Consider the following 20594-nt stretch of genomic DNA (forward strand, 5'->3'; position numbering starts at 1 on the left):
TTTTTGTACTTTGTGTGGACATTAAAGATTCCCTAGTCATTTTTCATAAAGTGAGGGTTGGAATATCCCATTTCTGGGCTGTTGTACTGGGTGCTGGCTGCTATATTCCACTTTGGAGGTGCTTGTATTTCAGTGGTGTTACATATGTAATAGAAGTGGGCCAGTATTGCCAAAATTTCTTCACAAATGTTTGTTCAAATAAAAGCTACAACTCTGCTCCAATGTTCTTGGTGACCCTTTTTATTAGTTTTCCACAAATATTTGTACATGAATGTTGGCAGAAAGTGTAAGTCCTAGGAACACTTGTGCATGTGTTTTAGGGTGACCAGATGTCCTGATTTTATAGGGACTGTCCTGATTTTAGAGGGACAATCCCGATATTTGGGACTTTTCCTTACATAGGTGCCTCTTCTCCCCCCCCCCCCTGATTTTTCACACTTCCTATCTGGTCACCCTAATGTGTTTCCGTGAAATATTTTTGTTTTTCTTCCTCCCTTATAAAATTCACAGTCGGGCACTCAAAAAGCTGAGACAAGACGGTACAAGTGAGGTGAGCAGTCAGACACCATGAACTGCAGAAGTGAACCGTTCACAGTTAGCCTATAAGGGGACATACTGTGGCCTAACCTGTTCAATGCTTTTTGAATAATGAACAGACCCGTAGAAATCTGTCTGGCCTGGGCCCATTTGAAAACCACCCCAAATTACAATTCAGCAGATCGCTGCCTGGGGCGTAGATTGCCCCTCTCCTGGCCAGGGCGCGGCCCGTGACTTTGGAAAGCCCCGGGGGGGGGGGGACTCCGGTGCGGCGCGTTGGCGGCAAAGCCCCGCTCCCGCCCCACGGCCCCGCAGCGCCCATGAGCGGGCAGACAGGGCGGCGCCCTGGGGGGCGGCAGAGGTGCGGGGCGGGCTGTCCCTGAAGCCCGGCGGGGCCGGGCCAGGGCGCTGAGGGCCGAGGCTTGCGCTGCCCCTCCCGGGCGGCAGGGGGCGGGACGGGGACGAGGCCGAGCCCGGGGCCGCTCTTGCCGCCGGGGAGGCGGGGCCGGGAGGGGGGACCCAGGCGTCCGGGAGCGGAGGCTGGTTCCCGCGGCAGCAGCCGGACCGATGGGGGCCCCCGAGAGCGGCCCGGCGCCCCGGCACGTGGGCACCGCGCAGCCCCCGGGCACGGGCTGGGAGCGGCTGCAGGAGCTCTGGCACTGCGAGTGAGTAACGCCGGGCTGGGCCTGCAAGGACACGGCCAGGGCAGCCCGCCTCGCTGTGCTTGTGTGTGTGTGTGTGTGTGTGTGTGTCCCCGCCCCACACTGTGGTTATCTGTCCCCTCCTCTTGTCGCTCTGCACCCACACACTGCTGTGGTTGTCTGCGTCCCCCTAACACACACACACACACACACACACACACCTTGCTGAGATTGTCTGTGTCTGTCTGTCCCTCCCACACACATGCGCACGCCGCTGTGGTTATCTGTCCATTCTTCCGTCCATTCCCTCCCATCCACATCCGTCTATCCATCCCTACATGCCCCCCCTGCCCCCCACAGCTATGGTTTTCCATTCATTCCACCCGTCCCCCACCACACACGCACGTCTGTCTATTCGTACATGCGCCCCTCCTATCTCTCCATCCTGCACGTGTCTGTCCATTTTCCCCCCCTTGACACCTACACAGTCCCATCAGATTATCTGTTCTATTCATCTGTCTGTTCTCTCTCTTTATTCCCCCCCCCCCCACACACACACCTGTATTTTGCTGTGATTATCTATCAATCTATCCATCACATGGTTATGTGGCCTCCTCATCCCAGCGCTCGTCCTGTACAGTCATTCACACCTTTTCCTGGTGCAACACCCGTTGGTGAATCATTCACAGCCACGTGGATGTGCACCCAGGCTGACCTGCACACACAGAAATTCACACCTAGTACATAATGTAACACAGTTATAAGGGAAAATAGCACTGTTTCCATCAGGCGGGGAAACAACACTAGCAACCTGTTAGTACTGATTATGTTCCTCTCTGGGGTGAGCATGGCCTATACTGCTATGCCAACCGCAAGCACTGGAAAGTCATGAGACTGATTTAAAAACCATTTAATTTGCTCTGGATTCTGAGCTCTTGGGGAGCATTTGAGTCATGTTTTTGACCTTTTCTCCACAACCTGGAGGATTAGAAACATGCCTTTTAAAAACAAAAACTGAGATTCTCCTGTGGTCACCTGATTCCAGGAACTGGGGCTTTAAGAATAACACCCAATATCACAAGACTCACAATAAAATCGTGATAGCTGGCAACACTACCTTTGTGATATTCTGTGTTGCCGTTTTGTTTGTCCTGCAAATAGGTCTGTGCAGGCAAGACCCTACCCCAGGTCTTGTTCATTTCAGTGGAGTTCTAGCAAGTGCACAGATTTGCCCACATGGAGCAGTTTTACAGAACTGAGACCTTTGTTTGTGATTATAATATAATTGTAGTTTATAATACATTTCACTCAACTATCTCAAAACGTTTCCCAAAATTAATGAATTAATGTATTATGGAAGTATTCAGATAGGTGGCCACCAGAGAGAAGGCTGCAAAATGGTTGTAAAGGTGATATCATGTTTTCAGATTCACATAATGTAACACATTTTCATTTAGGATAAATCCATCCAGTCTTGGTCTCAGCCCAAAGATTTGGGTTTGGGGCTTTCTTAAGTTTAAGCAAAGTTTCTTTGGTTATTGTTTGGTTGAGCATGCAAGAATATTGGGGAGTAATTTTTTTAAATGCCAGATTTGTTTATTTTTTTGCTCCCCCAACTGAAAAATGACAAATAAATTCATTCCACTCAGTCCTGCCAAAATGTCTAAACCCTGCCTAGAAGGGATCACTTCTAGGTGTGAGAAAGCACAGTCTCCAGGGTTCATTCAGTCCTTGGCCTTTTTGCTGAGACTTCCCTTGAGTGATGTTTGTTAGGGGTGTGGGTTTTTTAAATACCCTAAGACCCACCAATTCATTTTACATAGACCTCCAAACAGCCATTTTTGGGCACTACTGATCTTGACTACATCAGAACCTGTGAACAAAAGGTGAAAGACTCTGTGTCCCATTCACTTTAGCTGTTCAGCCCTGTCCAAGAAGGATTTAAAAAAATATAATGTTACCTGCTTGCTTAATATTGATGACAGATAATGAGTTTAATCTGTAAATGCAATAATTTGAAGAGTAGTGTCTGAAATAATCCTATGTGTGATACGATTTAGAAGGAATGACTCTTGTTAGGTTAGCAGTGCTCCCAAATGCTAAATCTCCCAGTAACATTGTTTCTTTGTGCTAGTGAACTACAGCAGTACCCAGAAGAAACTCTCAACATTATCAAAGCTACGTTTTCAGGGGCTGTCATTGGCTGGGTGTATGGAGGTTTGCCAGCTTTTCACCATGCGAAGAAGCAATATATTGAGCGGAGCCAAGCAGAGATTTTTCAGAACCGTCTGGATGCTGTGGTATGGACCAAAATCATGCATATTGGCACCAAAACTGCTCCCTTTTTGTAGAGCCTGTTTTCTGCAGCAAAGAGCCTGTAATGAACTGCATCTCCCATATCTGGCCAATGGTTGAGTCAAGAGAGGCTTATGTGCAGAACTTACATCTAAGGTTAATGAACTTTAAGGTGGAGCTGGTTGAGACTTACTTTAAATATCGGAGCTGCGGGGTCGGTGCCTGCAGGTGAGGGCAGCACACAGAGCCCTCTTCCCACCTTCCCCCCCCCCCCCCCCCCCCGGGCTGCAAGGACGTGGTGCCGTCCGCTTCCAGGAGTGGCAAGGCGGCAGGGCAGGCAGGAAGCCTGCCTTAGCCCAGCAGCACCATGGGGGTGGCAATCCCATGAGCCAGATCCAAAACCCTGAGGGGCCAGATGTGGCCCGTGGGCCGTAGTTTGCCCACCCCTGCTGTAGATGCTGGCTGTTAATCAGGCCAACTTTTTTAGGAGACAGGTTGACCTATTATGCTCGACCAAAATGTTAAGACTTTAAAGAAAAATATCCTTACTTAAATACGAATTTTTAGATTGGCACTGCTTATGGTTGCAAATATAACAAATTGGGCTGCTCTGTCACTTACTGGTTGCTGCCACTGTAGAGTTATACCTTCTCATTTGGAGGTCTAGTGTACAACAGAGAATTCAGTTCCCATTGGCAGTCAAACTTAAAGGGCAAGATATTTTTATTACAGGTAAGTGCGCAAAATGTGAGTGTAATTACCTGTGTAATTTTCATGCACAGTTACTGTGATTGCATTTGAAAACTACCAAACTCTTTGATTTATATTCATAAATATATAATTTGTGTAACCATCTGTGATAATTATGTACCTCAATTAAGTGCTGAGTTATGCTCATATTCTGCATACTAATGTACTCAAAGTTATATTTAAGCTATTAAATTAGGCAAAATCTATTATTTCAAAAAATGGCTTTCAAAAATGTTGAGTCTCTAATTTCCAGTGTGTTTTAATGGCAACCATGTTCTCTCCGAATCTGCATCATGAGGCGGTCAGATTGGTAGCTTCTTCTTTGCTTGTCAGCATTTTTTGTTTTATTTAAAACTTGAATAATTGTAATTTTATTCTGTTATTACATCCAGCTACAAAAAAGAATATTTTATATTTCACTGAATCATGTCTTTAAAAGGAGTCTTTTTTTAAAAAATCTTACCTATGTTAGTAACTTGGATATTAAAATAGAAATGACTTTAAACATACTTTTAATCATTTATAGTATTTATTTAGTTTTGGCATTTTGCTGAGCTTCCACAAAAAAACTAGAGCATCCAGTTTCTCTCTCTTTCTAGTCTGTTTCAGGCTGTTACATGTTTGCACCAGTGCTACGGCATTTGGGTTGGAAGCACTGCAAAAGAAGGTGTTGGATTTAAGCAGTCTTAATTGAAATGTTTTAATATTTCATGAGATTTCTATTAATATTACATCTTGTAAAACCTTATTTATTTTCAAAGCTTAAATGTTAGGCCTAAACTACAGTGCTTAATGGTCCTTCTTAATGTTTAAACCAAATGGTTATTATTTAGTTATTTAATGACTATTTACCCATAGTTAAAATCAGTTAGAAACTAGTTTAAAGTTTCTGTCCCAATAGGTTTCTGCACTGCCAGTGTCATAAAAAAACATTACTTTTCTGAAAGATGGCTGCCTTCAGTTCTAGGATTGGAAATACCAATTGGAATTACACATTTACATTAATTCTCAGTTTTCCTGTTGAATGGCTGAGATAAATGAGGGCTGTTTCCCTTTAAGATGGAACCAGTGTATCAATTCCATCAGTTTGAATACTATCAAGATGGGTAATCTTAATGGAATAGCCAGCGTCTCAAGTATCATTGTCTGAAACTACCGCAAGTGTGCAGTGAAATGACGGTGAGTTTAAGACCTGTGACTGTCTCTCATTCTCCCCATAGCAATCTGCACATCGTGCTGCAATCAGGGGATTCATCCGTTACGGCTGGCGCTGGAGCTGGAGAATTGCTACTTTTGTGGCAATATTCAAGTAAGTTTTTCATACCTGTGTTTATAGGGAAACATCAGGATAAGAACCTGCAGAGATCTGTTTAGGTGAAAATAATAGCTATAAGTATTAAAAGGACTTTGTCAGGTTGAAAAGCATATTTTAAAAAAGCTTTTTAAAACAAATGTAATTTATTTTTCAACATTAATACTCTTAGTTTTCTTTTGACTTTTCACTGAGCGTGGAAGATAAAAACAGAGTGGTTGGTTTCACTTTTGGGGCTAAATCCACAAAGGAGACATGGGTTCAGGATTGCAGTGCCTAAATTTAGATGTTCTGCCACCTAGTGGAATCCACAACTTCAAGTTAGGCCCCCAAGCTCTTTGCCCAATGCATGGGGAGAGTTAGGTGCCTAAAAAAGATAACCACAAAAGCCAGCAAGCTGAATGGGTTGTTGCCTAAGCTAGCCAATAGGAAATGCTGAGGAGAGAGGTGTGGCCTAAGTCCCACCCCTCTCAGGGGCTGAGGCATCTGACTTTGGACTGGAGGAAGAGGTCTTTCTCTACTCGGGGTTCACAACTGTAGACCCTTTCCTGGATTTAGGTGCTTCAGCCAGGTCAATGCTTTGTCTCAAAAAATGGAGGAGGTGGTAGTGGTGGTGTTGTCATTCCCTTTAGCCCTGAAGCCTCATGCTTAGGGCACTCACCTGGGAGGTGGGAGATCTGCAGTAAGTTCCTGCTCCTCGCAGGCAGAGGGGGGATTTGAACCTTGTTTCTGATGAAGCTATTCCATTTAGCATGAAATACTGCAATATTCATTGGAGCAGGAACTTGAACTTGACTGTCCCCCATCCCAGGTGAGTGCCCTAACCATTGGCCTATAGAGTCATTCTTCAGTCCTGTGAATATTTAATTATTTTATACAAAGTGGAACAGTTTCATCAGGAAAGATTGAAAGACCCAACTCACTGGTGTTTGCAATTCCTCACAGTTTAGTACCCTTTTCAGATTTAATTGGTGTACTGTTTACGCCTTCTTCTGGAACTTTAATTATGTTAAACTATACTGGGCCTAGCACGCAACCTTGTGGTTTCCCCACAGCTGTCTCCAGACATCTTCTGCACAGCTTGAGACATTGCTCTTTTTCATTACCCCCTTGGATTTTTATTCTATAGTCAGTATTCAACCTATATGACAGTGTCCATGTGTAAACCATTTTATAGACATTTTGGGAGTAAGTTTTTGAGATAATCAAATGCCTTCCTAAAATCCAAATACAGAATTTCTGCTGCATTCCTCCTTCCCACTAATCTTAAGCTTGACCAGCAATTCCCTAACCTCCCCCCACCCCCCCCCAAAAAAACCCCAAACAAACAAGAAACCAACAACCTACAGTTGATGGTTTTATCCTCACTCAATAGTTTGAGACATAGGCTGTGCTTTAGGAGTTGACCAGCCACACTTGTGGTTCCCACAAAATGTTCATGGTATGCTGTCATGATTGGTAGGTTCACTTTTGGGTCTAACCTGCTTGCAGACTTCATATGGTTTTAATTTATGCTTGGAAATGTTGCTTTAAAAAAATTACATAAAAAACCTGGGAGTTCTTGCTCCCCCACATCCTGCTGCACTGCAGCAAGAGATCAGGTGATTGAAGTCAATGCATTAGTGGCAGCTGGGTGTGTCCCAGACAGATGGGCTGTAGGGAGGATCGTGTGGGCTGACTGCTTAGCTCCCCATTTTTTAGTGAAATCTTCTCTGATTTGGGTTCCATACGGCTGTATTGTCAAGTGTGCTCTTTGTTCATGTCTGCCTTCTGACTCTTTTTGTGCCCCACGCTTGCAGCACAGTGAGCACTGGTCTGTCCGTGTACCGCAATAAAACCGCCTTCAGTCACTTTGCTGCCGCAGGAGGTGAGACTACTTTATTTTATATTCTGCTCTATTTGAATTACCTAGGAGGTAGCTAGGTAGCACACCCTACCTATCAAAGGAGCTATCAAACAGAGCTCTAAACAGGGGAGTTTGAGTGGGAGTTTGTAAAGGGAGTTTGGATTGTGGTGCTTGTTTGGGGTTTGCTTTTGCTGGGGGGGGTGGTCTTTTTGGTGTGGCTTGTGTTTCCCAGATTAGCAGGATTTAGGTGGGAAGGAGATGACAGATACAGAGGCAGCTGTGGGAGTGACTCCTGCAGTGAAAGACACATTGAGGATGACTGGATGTGGAAGCTGTGGTATGTACATGATCCTGGAGGGGGGAACCGGTAAGAGTTTTGTCTGCATGAAATGCCGTCTGATAGAGCTGATGGAGGAAAAGATCCGAGGTTTGGAGATGCAGGTGGAAAGTCTGGTTGAGTTTAGGAAGGGGTTTGAGCAGATGATGGAGCAAAGATATGAGGTATCTGAAGGGAAAAGCTCAGACTCACAGATGGAACCAGGGCTGGGGAATTTTGAGGAGAGCCTGGATGAGGAAAGTGGTCAGTGGAAACATGTGACTCGTAGAACCAGGCAGAGAAAAAGACGGGCTAGTGAAGGAGAAATAGAGCTTAGGAACAGGTTTGCAGAGTTGGAAAATGAAGGGGCTCAGCAGGTAGTCGCTGAAGGTGGAAGGGTAAGGAAGAAGAGAAGAGAGGCTAGCCCTATAGAAAAAGGGGAAGAGTCAAGGGAGACTACACCAAATATGAGCCCTAGGAGGATACAGGATGGGTTGAAGAGAATTGTAAGGGAAAATAGGAATGGAAAGAACTTGCAGCCAGAGGGAACAGGGGAGAGACTGGAGAATAGCACTGTCACCAGGAAAAGGCAGGTCTATGTGATTGGGGACTCTTTATTGAGAAGAATAGACAGGCCTGTAACTAGAGCTGATCCTGAGAATAGAAGGGTGTGCTGTCTTCCGGGTGCTAAGATACGGGATGTAGACCTGAGGTTGAAAAGGATCCTAAAGGGAGCGGGAAAGAATCCCCTAATTATCCTTCATGTGGGAACAAATGATACAGCCAGATTCTCGCTGGAAAGTATCAAGGGAGACTATGCTAGGCTGGGGAAGACGCTCAAGGAAATTGAGGCTCAGGTGATCTTTAGCGGGATCCTTCCTGTTCCTAGAGAAGGGCAACAAAGGTGTGACAAGATTATGACTGTCAACAGATGGCTTAGGCAGTGGTGCTATAAGGAGGACTTTGGGATGTATGGCCACTGGGAGGCATTCACGGACAGAGGTCAGTTCTCTCGGGATGGACTTCATCTGAGTAGGGAAGGAAATAGACTTCTAGGATCGAGGCTGGCACAACTGATAAAGAGAGCTTTAAACTAGGAATTGGGGGGAGATGGATGGGAGATGTCCAGAAAATCTCCACGCCAGATTTTAGCATTGAGAGGGAAGAAGATGAAGTAAGAAAGGATACAGCCATGGGTAGGAGAATGTATATAAGGAGCGAGGGCGGTGTGGATACTAGTCTAATAGGTTATACTGGCTGTAGAATGACTGTGCCTAATAGGGTACAAAATGTGAGCGAGGCCAAACAGCAAAAATTAAGATGTTTATACACCAATGCGAGGAGTCTAGGTAACAAAATGGAGGAACTAGAGCTACTGGTGCAGGAAGTGAAACCAGATATTATAGGGATAACAGAAACATGGTGGAATAGTAGTCATGACTGGACTACAGGTATTGAAGGGTATGTGCTGTTTAGGAAAGACAGAAACAAAGGTAAAGGGGGTGGAGTAGCATTGTATATCAACGATGAGTTAGAATGTAAAGAAATAAGAAGCGATGCAATGGATAAGACAGAGTCTGTCTGGGCAAAAATTACATTGGGGAAGAAAACTAGTAAAGCCTCTCCTGCGATAGTGCTTGGGGTGTGCTATAGACCTCCGGGATCTAATTTGGTTATGGATAGAGCCCTTTTTAATGTCTTTAATAAAGTAAATACTAATGGAAACTGCGTGATCATGGGAGACTTTAACTTCCCAGATATAGACTGGAGGACCAGTGCTAGTAATAATAATAGGGCTCAGATTTTCCTAGATGCGATAGCTGATGGATTCCTTCATCAAGTAGTTGCTGAACCGACTAGAGGGGATGCCATTTTAGATTTAATTTTGGTGAGTAGCGAGGACCTCATAGAAGAAATGGTTGTAGGGGACAATCTTGGCTCAAGTGATCATGAGCTAATTCAGTTCAAACTAAATGGAAGGATTAACAAAAATAAATCTGCAGCTAGGGTTTTTGATTTCAAAAGGGCTGACTTTCAAAAATTAAGGCAATTAGTTAGGGAAGTGGATTGGACTGAAGAACTTATGGATCTAAAGGCAGTTGAGGCCTGGGATTACTTTAAATCAAAACTGCAGAAGCTATCGGAAGCCTGTATCCCAAGAAAGGGGAAAAAATTCATAGGAAGGAGTTGTAGACCAAGCTGGATGAGCAAGCATCTTAGAGAGGTGATTATGAAGAAGCAGAAAGCATACAGGGAGTGGAAGAAGGGAGGGATCAGCAAGGAAAGCTACCTAATTGAGGTCAGAAGATGTAGGGATAAAGTCAGAGAGGCTAAAAGTCGAGTAGAGTTGGACCTTGCAAAGGGAATTAAAACCAATAGTAAAAGGTTCTATAGCCATATAAATAAGAAGAAAACTAAGAAGGAAGAAGTGGGGCCGCTTAACACTGAGGATGGAGCGGAGGTTAAAGATAATCTAGGCATGGCCCAATATCTAAACAAATACTTTGCCTCAGTCTTTAATAAGGCTAAAGAGGATCTTGGGGATAATGGTAGCATGACAAATGGGAAGGAGGATATGGAGGTAGATATTACCATATCAGAGGTAGAAGCGAAACTGAAACAGGTTAATGGGACTAAATCGGGGGGCCCAGATAATCTTCATCCAAGAATATTAAAGGAATTGGCACCTGAAATTGCAAGCCCATTAGCAAGAATTTTTAATGAATCTGTAAACTCAGGAATAGTACCGAATGATTGGAGAATTGCTAATATAGTTCCTATTTTTAAGAAAGGAAAAAAAAGTGATCCAGGTAACTACAGGCCAGTTAGTTTGACATCTGTAGTATGCAAGGTCCTGGAAAAAATTTTGAAGGAGAAATTAGTTAAGGACATTGAAGTCAATGGTAAATGGGACAAAATACAACATGGTTTTACAAAAGGTAGATCGTGCCAAACCAACCTAATCTCCTTTTTTGAAAAAGTAACAGATTTTTTAGATAAAGGAAATGCAGTGGATCTAATTTACCTAGATTTCAGTAAGGCATTTGATACCGTGCCACATGGGGAATTATTAATTAAATTGGAGAAGATGGGGATCAATATGAACATCAGAAGGTGGATAAGGAATTGGTTAAAGGGGAGACTGCAACGGGTCCTACTGAAAGGCGAACTGTCAGGTTGGAGGGAGGTTACCAGTGGAGTTCCTCAGGGATCGGTTTTGGGACCAATCTTATTTAATCTTTTTGTTACTGACCTTGGCACAAAAAGTGGGAGTGTGCTAATAAAGTTTGCAGATGATACAAAGCTGGGAGGTATTGCCAATTCGGAGAAGGATCGGGATATTATACAGGAGGATCTGGATGACCTTGTAAACTGGAGTAATAGTAATAGGATGAAATTTAATAGTGAGAAGTGTAAGGTTATGCATTTAGGGATTAATAACAAGAATTTTAGTTATAAGTTGGGGACGCATCAATTAGAAGTAACGGAAGAGGAGAAGGACCTTGGAGTATTGGTTGATCATAGGATGACTATGAGCTGCCAATGTGATATGGCTGTGAAAAAAGCTAATGCGGTTTTGGGATGCATCAGGAGAGGCATTTCCAGTAGGGATAAGGAGGTTTTAGTACCGTTATACAAGGCACTGGTGAGACCTCACCTAGAATACTGTGTGCAGTTCTGGTCTCCCATGTTTAAAAAGGATGAATTCAAACTGGAGCAGGTACAGAGAAGGGCTACTAGGATGATCCGAGGAATGGAAAACTTGTCTTATGAAAGGAGACTTAAGGAGCTTGGCTTGTTTAGCCTAACTAAAAGAAGGTTGAGGGGAGATATGATTGCTCTCTATAAATATATCAGAGGGATAAATATAGGAGAGGGAGAGGAATTATTTAAGCTCAGCACCAATGTGGACACAAGAACAAATGGGTATAAACTGGCCACCAGGAAGTTTAGACTTGAAATCAGACGAAGGTTTTTAACCATCAGAGGAGTGAAGTTTTGGAATAACCTTCCAAGGGAAGCAGTGGGGGCAAAAGATCTATCTAGTTTTAAGATTCTACTCGATAAGTTTATGGAGGAGATGGTATGATGGGATAATGGGATTTTGGTAAGTAATTGATCTTTAAATATTCAGGGTAAATAGGCCAAATCCCCTGAGATGGGATATTAGATGGATGGGATCTGATTTACTATAGAAAATTCTTTCCTGGGTATCTGGCTGGTGAATCTTGCCCATGTGCTCAGGGTTTGGCTGATTGCCATGTTTGGGGTCGGGGGGGAGTTTTCCTCCAGGGCGGATTGGAGGGGCCCTGGAGGTTTTTTTGCCTTCCTCTGTAGCATGGGGCATGGTTGACTGGAGGGAGGCTTCTCTGCTCCTTGAAGTTTTGAACCATGATTTGAGGACTTCAATAGCTCAGACATGGGTGAGGTTTTTCATAGGAGTGGTGGGTGACATTCTGTGGCCTGCGCTGTGCAGGAGGTCGGACTAGATGATCAGAGTGGTCCCTTCTGACCTTAGTATCTATGAATCTATGAATGAGGAGATACTGTCTTTGATTTGAGTCAGTGGGAGTCAGGACTCCTGGCTTGTATTTCCTCTGCTGCCACTGACTCACTTTATGACCTTGGTTAATTATTTAACCATGTGTGCCTGTTTCCCATTCCTAATACAGGGGTGATAAAACTTTCCTAATACACCAGAGAGTTGCAAGGCTTAGTTAATGTTTGAAAGTTTGTTGCCCTTCTTGAGTGAAAGGTGCTTGGGTAGTATAAGTGCAGCCGAACAGTGTATATCATCTCATTCTCAAAAAATGAGAAATGAGCATTAGAAATCCATCAGTGAGGGGGTATGCATATTTCTTCTTTCTCTTCATAACAGCTTAATGCTGCTGCTTCCAAATGTGTCCATGGGAAAGATCATTTTTAAGTTTGCTCTAGATACAAAACAGGGTCTTTTCTCTATGTTATCTTTATCCAGGCATATAGTGTGGTTCCAATTGGATATATTTTCCCTCACTTCCTGTTTTAAACTGTTAGGTAGTATTACTGGTTGTTGTTGAACAACTGCTTTGCTCCGTCAGTCAGAGGTAGCTCCATTTCAGTAGTGGGTGGGCTGGTAGTCCTCCCCAAACATTTAGTCCTTACAGCTCTTTGGGAATCTTTTGGAAGAAATTTTGTGCTGTGTTTAGTGCCAGAGAAGATACAGATTAAAAAAAAGACCTATTAGGTTGCCACTCCCATCTTCCCTTCCAATCTGAATCGGAAATATGGCAACCGGGGCCAAAATGTGATTGTTGGGAGTGAAGCAGCTTTACTGAGTCATGTGACACCATATTGTGACATTGTCCTAAAAGTGGTGAACATAGGGTACAGACTTTCGCACATGTTCAGGCCCCTCAGAGATTGGCTGAACCACTGCTGGCTCAGTATTTGATTTCTGCTCTCTTGAGACTGGCTTTTGTCATTCAGGGGGTCGGAGGTGGAAATGACAGAGCAATTCCCTCAGTCTGTGTGTGGTGCTAGGATTCCTTAGAGCAGGGGTAGGCAAAGTTTATAGCCTGAGGGCCACATCGGGGTTGTGAAACGCTATGGAGGGCTGGGTAGGGAAGGCTGTGCCTCCCCAAATGGCTTGTCCTCCTGCCCCCATCCGCCCCCTCCCACTTCTTCCCCCCTCAGAACCCCCAACCCATCTAACCCCTCCATTCCTTGTCCCCTGACTGCCCCCCAGAACCCCACCCCCTATCCAACCCCCCTTGCTCCCTGTCCCCTGACTGCCCTGCCCCCTATCCACACCCCTGCCCCCAGACAGGCCCCCCTGGGACTCCCATGCCTATCCAACCTTCCCCCCCAGAACCTCTACCCCATCCAACCTCTCTCTGACCCCTGACTGCTCCAACCCCTATCTATACCCCCGCCCCCTGATAGGCCCCCCGGGTCTCCCATGCCTATCCAACCTCCCCTGTTCCTGACTGATCCCCGGAACCCCCTGCCCCTGATCCAACCCCCCCGCCCCCTTACCAAGCCGCTCAGAGCGGCAGGAGCTCGCAGCCCCACCGCCTGGCCAGAGCCAGCCAGGCCATCCAGCTGCCCGGCAGGAGCGATGGGCCAGAGCGCTGGCGGTGTGCTGAGGATGTGGGGGAGGGGCCGGGGGCTAGCCGCCCCAGCCAAGAGCTCAGGGGCTGGGCAGGATGATCCCGTGGGCCGTAGTTTGCCCACCTCTGCTTTAGAGGCTCATGTCTGTGGCTTGTTGTTTTAGCCTTTACAGGAGGCCTGTTCAGAGTGCATTTGGGCCTGAGCAGAATGGCAGCTGGCAGTGTCTTTGGAGCAGCATTTGGGTAAGCTGCACACATACCAAATCAATAACCAGGGTCACAATTACATTCTTTAGCTAGTGTATGTTGGATAAGGACCTCCCAAGTCAAGCCTTGAATCTGAGGAGGGGCTACAACAGACTTCCCATACCCTCAGCATCCTGCTGGATTTTCTGCATCCCTTTGTGGTCCATGATGATTTCTCTCTCCAAAAGTCCCCATCCAGTTTTTCCGTACTTTGCACTTCATTGTTCTTCCAGTGATGGCTGGATACATGGAGATTTCCCTCTCTCCTTAGAGTTGATCAGTGCCCGCTCCTTATATGGCCATTGAAGATGCTGATTACCATTAAAACAGAAAAGTAACAATAGTGTTATGATCCTCTCTTCTCCTGCATCTTCTCCCCATGTTTAATGTATGTACTAACCAGCTATTCAGTTGACTTCTCAGAACAATTAGCCAAAAGTAAAGAGGATGAAGCATCCTCTTGAGGAGCTGTGTTGTATACTGGTGAGAGCAGGAGACTAGGAGGAAGGACTCCTGGATTTCCTTCCCAGCTTCACCACTGACTTCCTGTATGCCCTTGGGCAAATCACTTAGCTTCTCTGTTCCTGTTTTCCCAGCTGTAAAATTTTAATAATACTGACCCACCTTGTCTGATAAGAGGCTGAATGAGTGCTTACAAAGCACATCAGACAGTTGTAGCAGGGATATTGTATTTCCTGAATAGCTGTATGAGGTGTTGAGCTTCATGCAGTGATTGTCCCAGCTTAGTGAAAAGGCGGGTCTGAATATTGGAGGAGGTTATGCATCACTGACCACGTGGTTGCCCTCCCTCCCACATACTCCTTCCTTATTGCCAGTAAACTATCACTATTTGTGTCTTCTAGTGGCTTATCTGTAACTTCCTCCTCCACCTCTTAGCATCCCTGCAGGAGGGCTATTGATGGCAGTGCAGAAGCTCGCTGGTGAGACCATACAGGAGAAAAGAACACGTGAGAGAAGATTGCTGCATGAACAGAAGTTAGCAGAGTGGTAAGAAACAGTGTTGCACTATCTAAATTAGTGAATCTGTATCATTGATCAGAGATGGGTGTAGTTTCAACTTTTTCATTTGGCAAACCAATTTGTAAAAGAGATCATTGGATGGTCCATTTCTGCTTCCAGCCCCAGTTCCTCACTGTTTGATTCTCAGGTTGTTTCAGGGATCAGTCTAAGAACCACTGATCTGGTCTTCCTAGCCTCAGATTGCACCATTTATTGTCCAGTGGAAGTCATTCCAGTCAACGCTACAATTTGCTTATTTTGTAGTACAGTAGTTTGAATTTGTAGCTTGCCTCCCCTCAAAACTCTCTCAACATTTTCACTTCTTATGTGGCTGGGAAAATAAACAGCAGATTTTAATGTATTTTAAAGAATGTTTGGACTTTACTGAGTATTTTATTACAATTTGCAGACTGGGGTCGAGGGGAGTCAAACAGGGTCAAAATTATTCTCATGTAGCTTTACATTTCCCTTTACTGGAAAAGGGATGCCAGAAGTCTTTGGGAAGGAAGGCCTCCCCTAAAACTATTAATCTCTTGAAAACTGAACAGTGTATATATTTATTATATTAAAAAATACCCCTAAAGATGGAAGAGAGCTATTAGGTCTTGTATTCCATCTGCCTCCAGTAACTTGTGCAGGATTGTTCCCTATAATACATTTTCCACTGCTTTGTCCTTATCCATTTTAAATGCTTGAAGCCAATGTGCTTTCACCACTCCATTCCTCGAGTAGCTGGAAAACAGTAGCTGTCTCACTCTATTTCCTACATTGTCCTTTCTTCTTAGAATCACAGCACATGCAAATCCCACTTACAGTGTCCCATCATGCCTCAGCACAGGAGTTTGGAACGTTATCCCTTGCAGTGTCCCACAGGAGTCTCGCATGCCCGCGCTGCCCTCCCCTCTGCATTCCAGCGGGCGTAAAGAGCAGTGTGACCACAACTTCCACTCAGCTCTTTCCAACGGCCTCGGGTAGTGAGTCAGAACAGTATAGGGTCCCTCTGTAGTGATCCTGTTACTTAGTAATTAACCATCTGCTTAATTTGTTTATAATTAGTAGTTAGTGTTCTTGTTACTGTTTCATTTAGCTTTGATGCGGCGGGGGAGAGAGTAAACACTGTAGTTTATGGCAGAGCCCAGATCTCCTCGTTTCAAGCTATGCCCTCCTGTGAGGGATTATTCCTCTGACTGACACCCACAACAGACCCTTTTACTGCCTGGGCGAGGAACATACTGTTGCTAAGTGTGCAATTTGCAAGTTCTTCAAGAAACAAACACGGGAGAGGCAAGCAGACTGATGCTTTTTCTTATGGAAAGGTCCATAAGAACCATATTGGACTCAATCACGGATCTGGTACAGAGGCGGCTTCTTTCATAACTCATCCCTCCAGCGCTCCTGTCACCAGAGATACAACACCTAATACAGGAGCAGTTAAGAAGACAAAAGGAACTCAGAAATTATCTATTGGAGCAGTTGGGGATCCTACGGTCTTGAAGGCTGAGTGGCTCTGACTGTAAATTAGTTTTCTGGCACTGAGCCCTGTCTCCCTATCCCCTGAAAAGATGCTGGATGTGGCAAAAGATCTTTATGCTACCCCTGCTTCGATTTCAGCTACTTCAGAATGCACTGGTCTTAGATACCAGGTACCATCCAAGGGTTTTGGGTATACTTATATTCATCCAACTCAATCACATTGGTTATTGCTGCTGCCAGTAAGGGATTTAACAATCAGGAAAGATTACTCCTGAGGAGAAGGAGACTGGATCTCTTTGGGAAGAAAGTCTACTCTTCAGCCGCCATACAGGTCAGCATAGCAAATTGTCAAGCCATGCTATCCAGATATGATTACCTGTAATGGGCTAGATGGCCAGATTTAAAGGACAGAGTTTAGAGACTAATTCAAGGCTATTTGTGAAAAGGGTTAACTGATTGCTAAAGCCTCTCTTCAAGCTGCATTACATGCTGCTGATTCTGATGTTTGTTGACTACAGGTATTGTGATGGGGCATTCCTCTTGGTTATCTTCAGGTTTACCAAGAGAGTTACAAGCAACAGTTGAAGATTTACCATTTGAAGGCAAGACTCTATTTAGTACAAAGATTGACGAGTCTCTGCATGCATTAAAAGATTTGAGTTCCATGCTCAGATCATTGTGTTTATACACTCAAGTGTTTAAAAAAACAGCAATTTCACCCCCAGTCATCATTCTTTAGATACCTAGTCGTTGTCTCCATATTCTCACCACCTGAGGCCTTCCAAACCATTCAGAAAGAGATTCAAATATCAGAAAAAAAAAAGTCAGTTCCAGTATCATCTTCTATAATTAATCAGTGGGTCAGGCACAGAGACATCAGATTTGATGCAATTGTCAAAGATCTTGGACTAATCTGCAAGGATTACCCAAAATGAGCTCGTCAGACGCATTGCTCATTTGGACATTCAGGATTTTTGGTGAGTTCAAATTTGGCTAAACGGACTTCACCTGTACATGGCATAACAGTAAACAGAGGGGAAAATAAACTAATGTGCATCGCAGAATGCTGATTGGACTAGCAGTCTGCATGCCATTCAGAATCAGCCAGTGTGCCATCTTTGGCACAAATGCCATAGGTTGCCAATCCCTGCTGTCCAGGTGAAGTAGTGGCACTTTTTGGCCTGCCAAGTTTTGGACATTGCCTTATCCAGTCCACCAGAAAATGCATTTGAATACTACTGCCCTATACCTTTATGGCTCCGAAGAGTCATTACTAATTCAGAGTACTCTCTTTCAGAATTTCAGCAGCCATCAGGGTTTTTACAAAGTGCCTCTCAATAGTAGCAGCCCATCTGCGCAAACAAGGATTGAACATTTACCCTTACATAGATGACTGGCTTGTAGGGGGAAGTCATAAGTACTGGTCATGATGGCAGCAAAGAAATAGATTCATTTATTTTCATCTCTGAGTTTGAGGATCAAGTTGAAAAAGTCAAATCTGATTCTGTCCCAGTCTACAGAGTTCTCTTAGACTCAATAACAACAAGAGCATTCCTCTCATTGGACAGTTTTTAGATAATAAATCTGATTATCCACTTCCAGCTTTACCCTCGAACAACCATAAGAATGTGCCTCAAATGTCTAGGCTATATGGCTTCATGGTCATTTGTAACCCCATTCGCCAGATTACATTTCAGACCATTTGAAGCATGGATTAAGTCCGTTTACAGATCAGCAATCCACAATATGTCACTGAAGGTGCTGATTCCAGATCAGATTTTATCCTTGATGTAATGGAGGATGAAAGATGGAAATGTATGTTTGGGAATTCCATTTGCACTTCTAAATTGTGTCTGAAATTTTGATAGTTAATAAATTCATAGATTCTAAGGCCAGAAAGGACATTGTGATCATCTGATCGGACTCCTGTATAGCCCAGGCTGCCCCAAAATAATTCCTAGAGCTTTTAGAAAAATATCTAATCTTGATTTTAAAACGATCAGTGATGGACAATCCATCACAACCCTTGGTAAATTGTTCCAATTTTTAATTACTCTAACCATCAAAAATTTACACCTTATTTCTAGTCTGAATTTGTCAATCCAGCCATTGGATCATGTTATATCTTTCTCTGCTAGATTGAAGAGCCCATCAGTAAATATTTGTTTGCCATATAGGTACTGGCAAACAAGTTGCATCATAACATGCCCAAGTCAGGTTCCAACACTGGACATAGAGCTCCTACTCTGTCTTCAGCTCATACGCTTACAAAACATTATTCATTACTCACTGCTTCAAGATCTGATGCCAATTTTGGAAGAGCAGTTTTGCAGTCTCTTTTCAGATAACTCCTAGAGCTCACCATCTAGAAAGATGACTGCCAGCTGATCATCACAAATGGGATCAACATGCGCAGTAACTCAAAGAAGAAAGATGGTTACTTACCTTATAAGAAACTATGGTTCGTTGAGATGTTCTGCACATCTGGACCCCATGACCTGTCCTCTGTTCCTGCAGCTCAGAAGCTTATAAATAAGGTTACTAGGCTGCAAAGGAAGTTAGTGGTAGTTGAGGTCACTCTGCCCTTTATCTGCTTTGGGGAGGATGGGGGATTGAGGCCATGAACAGCGCATGTCTGACCCTGGTAGGGAAAATATTCTACACTCCCGTGCTGGAGCCCAATGGACACCATCAGTGGGATCCACATGTGTGGAACATCTCGAAGAATGACGGTTACTCTAAGGTAAGTAACCATTCTTTGTTCATTTTCAGTTTGAGCATTCATTTGACTGGCAGCTTGGGAAACAAGTGTGTTCAAAGGGATAAGTCTGGTTCTTGTCAATGACACTGTTTGTGTGACTCGTAAAAACTTACAAATAGTGACAAAACTAGACAGAGCCTAAAGATTTGGGCTTTCAGGTTGCTGGTGTTTGTTTTACCAATGAGCAGGAGGAGATAACTAGACTCCAGGGTGGCAAATTATACGCTTAGAGTTCAGAAACTGAAATAATTTCAATCTTCCCTCTCCCCTTTTAGGAAAGCTAGGCTTAATGTTACTGAGACTGACTTGGAAGAAATTATCAGTAGCACTCAGGAAGGAACCATGGAGAGAGAGAGATCGAGAAGATCCAAGAGTTGTTAAATCTTCCCAAGAACCCTCTGCCATCGGAAGATAGGAACGAGACTGAGCTCTGACTTCAGTCAAGGCATCTTGGAAGACTGGCATGAAATCTGTTTCTGTATCCATTGTTTTTGGCAGCAGCAGTTTGAGGACAATGTTGTTATGGATATGCATCAAGACGGAGGGAGGATTTGAGATCTTCAACTGTAGTAATGACCAGTGAGATGTGTTTTGTGTGAGGGCAGCAACAGAACTCTTAGTGGCTACTTCACACTTGAATGCCCCAGGGCCACATCTTAATGCAATATACACAGAAATGGGGGTTCATTAGTGCTGCAAGAATGCATATCCTTATGCCACTGTAGTGAGTGGCATGATAGCTGAGTCTAGGAGCTGCCACTCTCCCAAAGAAGCCTGTAATAACATTTTTGTCCTTATTCGAAAACAATTCAGTTTTGGTGAAACTGGGTGCACTGACAGTGCTGCAGTCCTGCCTATCCACTGCTCAGGTGCAGCATGGGCAATGCCCATGCTAGTTCCCTCCACTCTATTTCTTCAGCGTACCTCAACGGTGCTCTGGTAGGAACAGTGCTACGGGTTGGAAGAGTTTGGTGACTGTGGCCTACTCAGGCTTTAGGCATTTTGTGGAAATAAATGGTTCTCAGTTTTACAAATGAGGCTTGCGATAGTGTCAGGATCACAAAGAAAGTGCCTGACAAGGACATACCTTGGTTTCCTCTAAAGCAGGGTGCCCTCCCTTGACGGGGAAGGGGGCTACAACAAGGATGACTGCGCGTTGGCAGGAGAGCTTAGCGTTACGGACACATTTTAACAAAAAAATGTGATTGTGTTAAGTTACAAATCACAGGATCCTCTTGGAGGAAAACTATTGGAAATGCTATTTAACAGACATAACCACTTAAGGTTTCTAGACTGTTTTGTCTG

At 44.2% G+C, this 20594-nt stretch overlaps 1 protein-coding gene across 1 annotated transcript; it reads left to right on the top strand.

Moving 5' to 3' along the window:
- Positions 1 to 1030: 1030 nt before the first annotated feature.
- On the top strand, positions 1031 to 20569 carry TIMMDC1 (translocase of inner mitochondrial membrane domain containing 1). Its single transcript, XM_038386825.2, is given in 8 exon segments — positions 1031 to 1202; positions 3313 to 3478; positions 5444 to 5532; positions 7335 to 7402; positions 13954 to 14032; positions 14933 to 15043; positions 19565 to 19634; positions 19637 to 20569. Coding segments are annotated over 8 exon segments (768 nt in total). The 5' UTR covers positions 1031 to 1104; the 3' UTR covers positions 19724 to 20569.
- Positions 20570 to 20594: the final 25 nt, after the last annotated feature.

Source organism: Dermochelys coriacea, chromosome 1, assembly GCF_009764565.3.
Source record: "Dermochelys coriacea isolate rDerCor1 chromosome 1, rDerCor1.pri.v4, whole genome shotgun sequence".
Classification (NCBI taxonomy): domain Eukaryota; kingdom Metazoa; phylum Chordata; order Testudines; family Dermochelyidae; genus Dermochelys; species Dermochelys coriacea.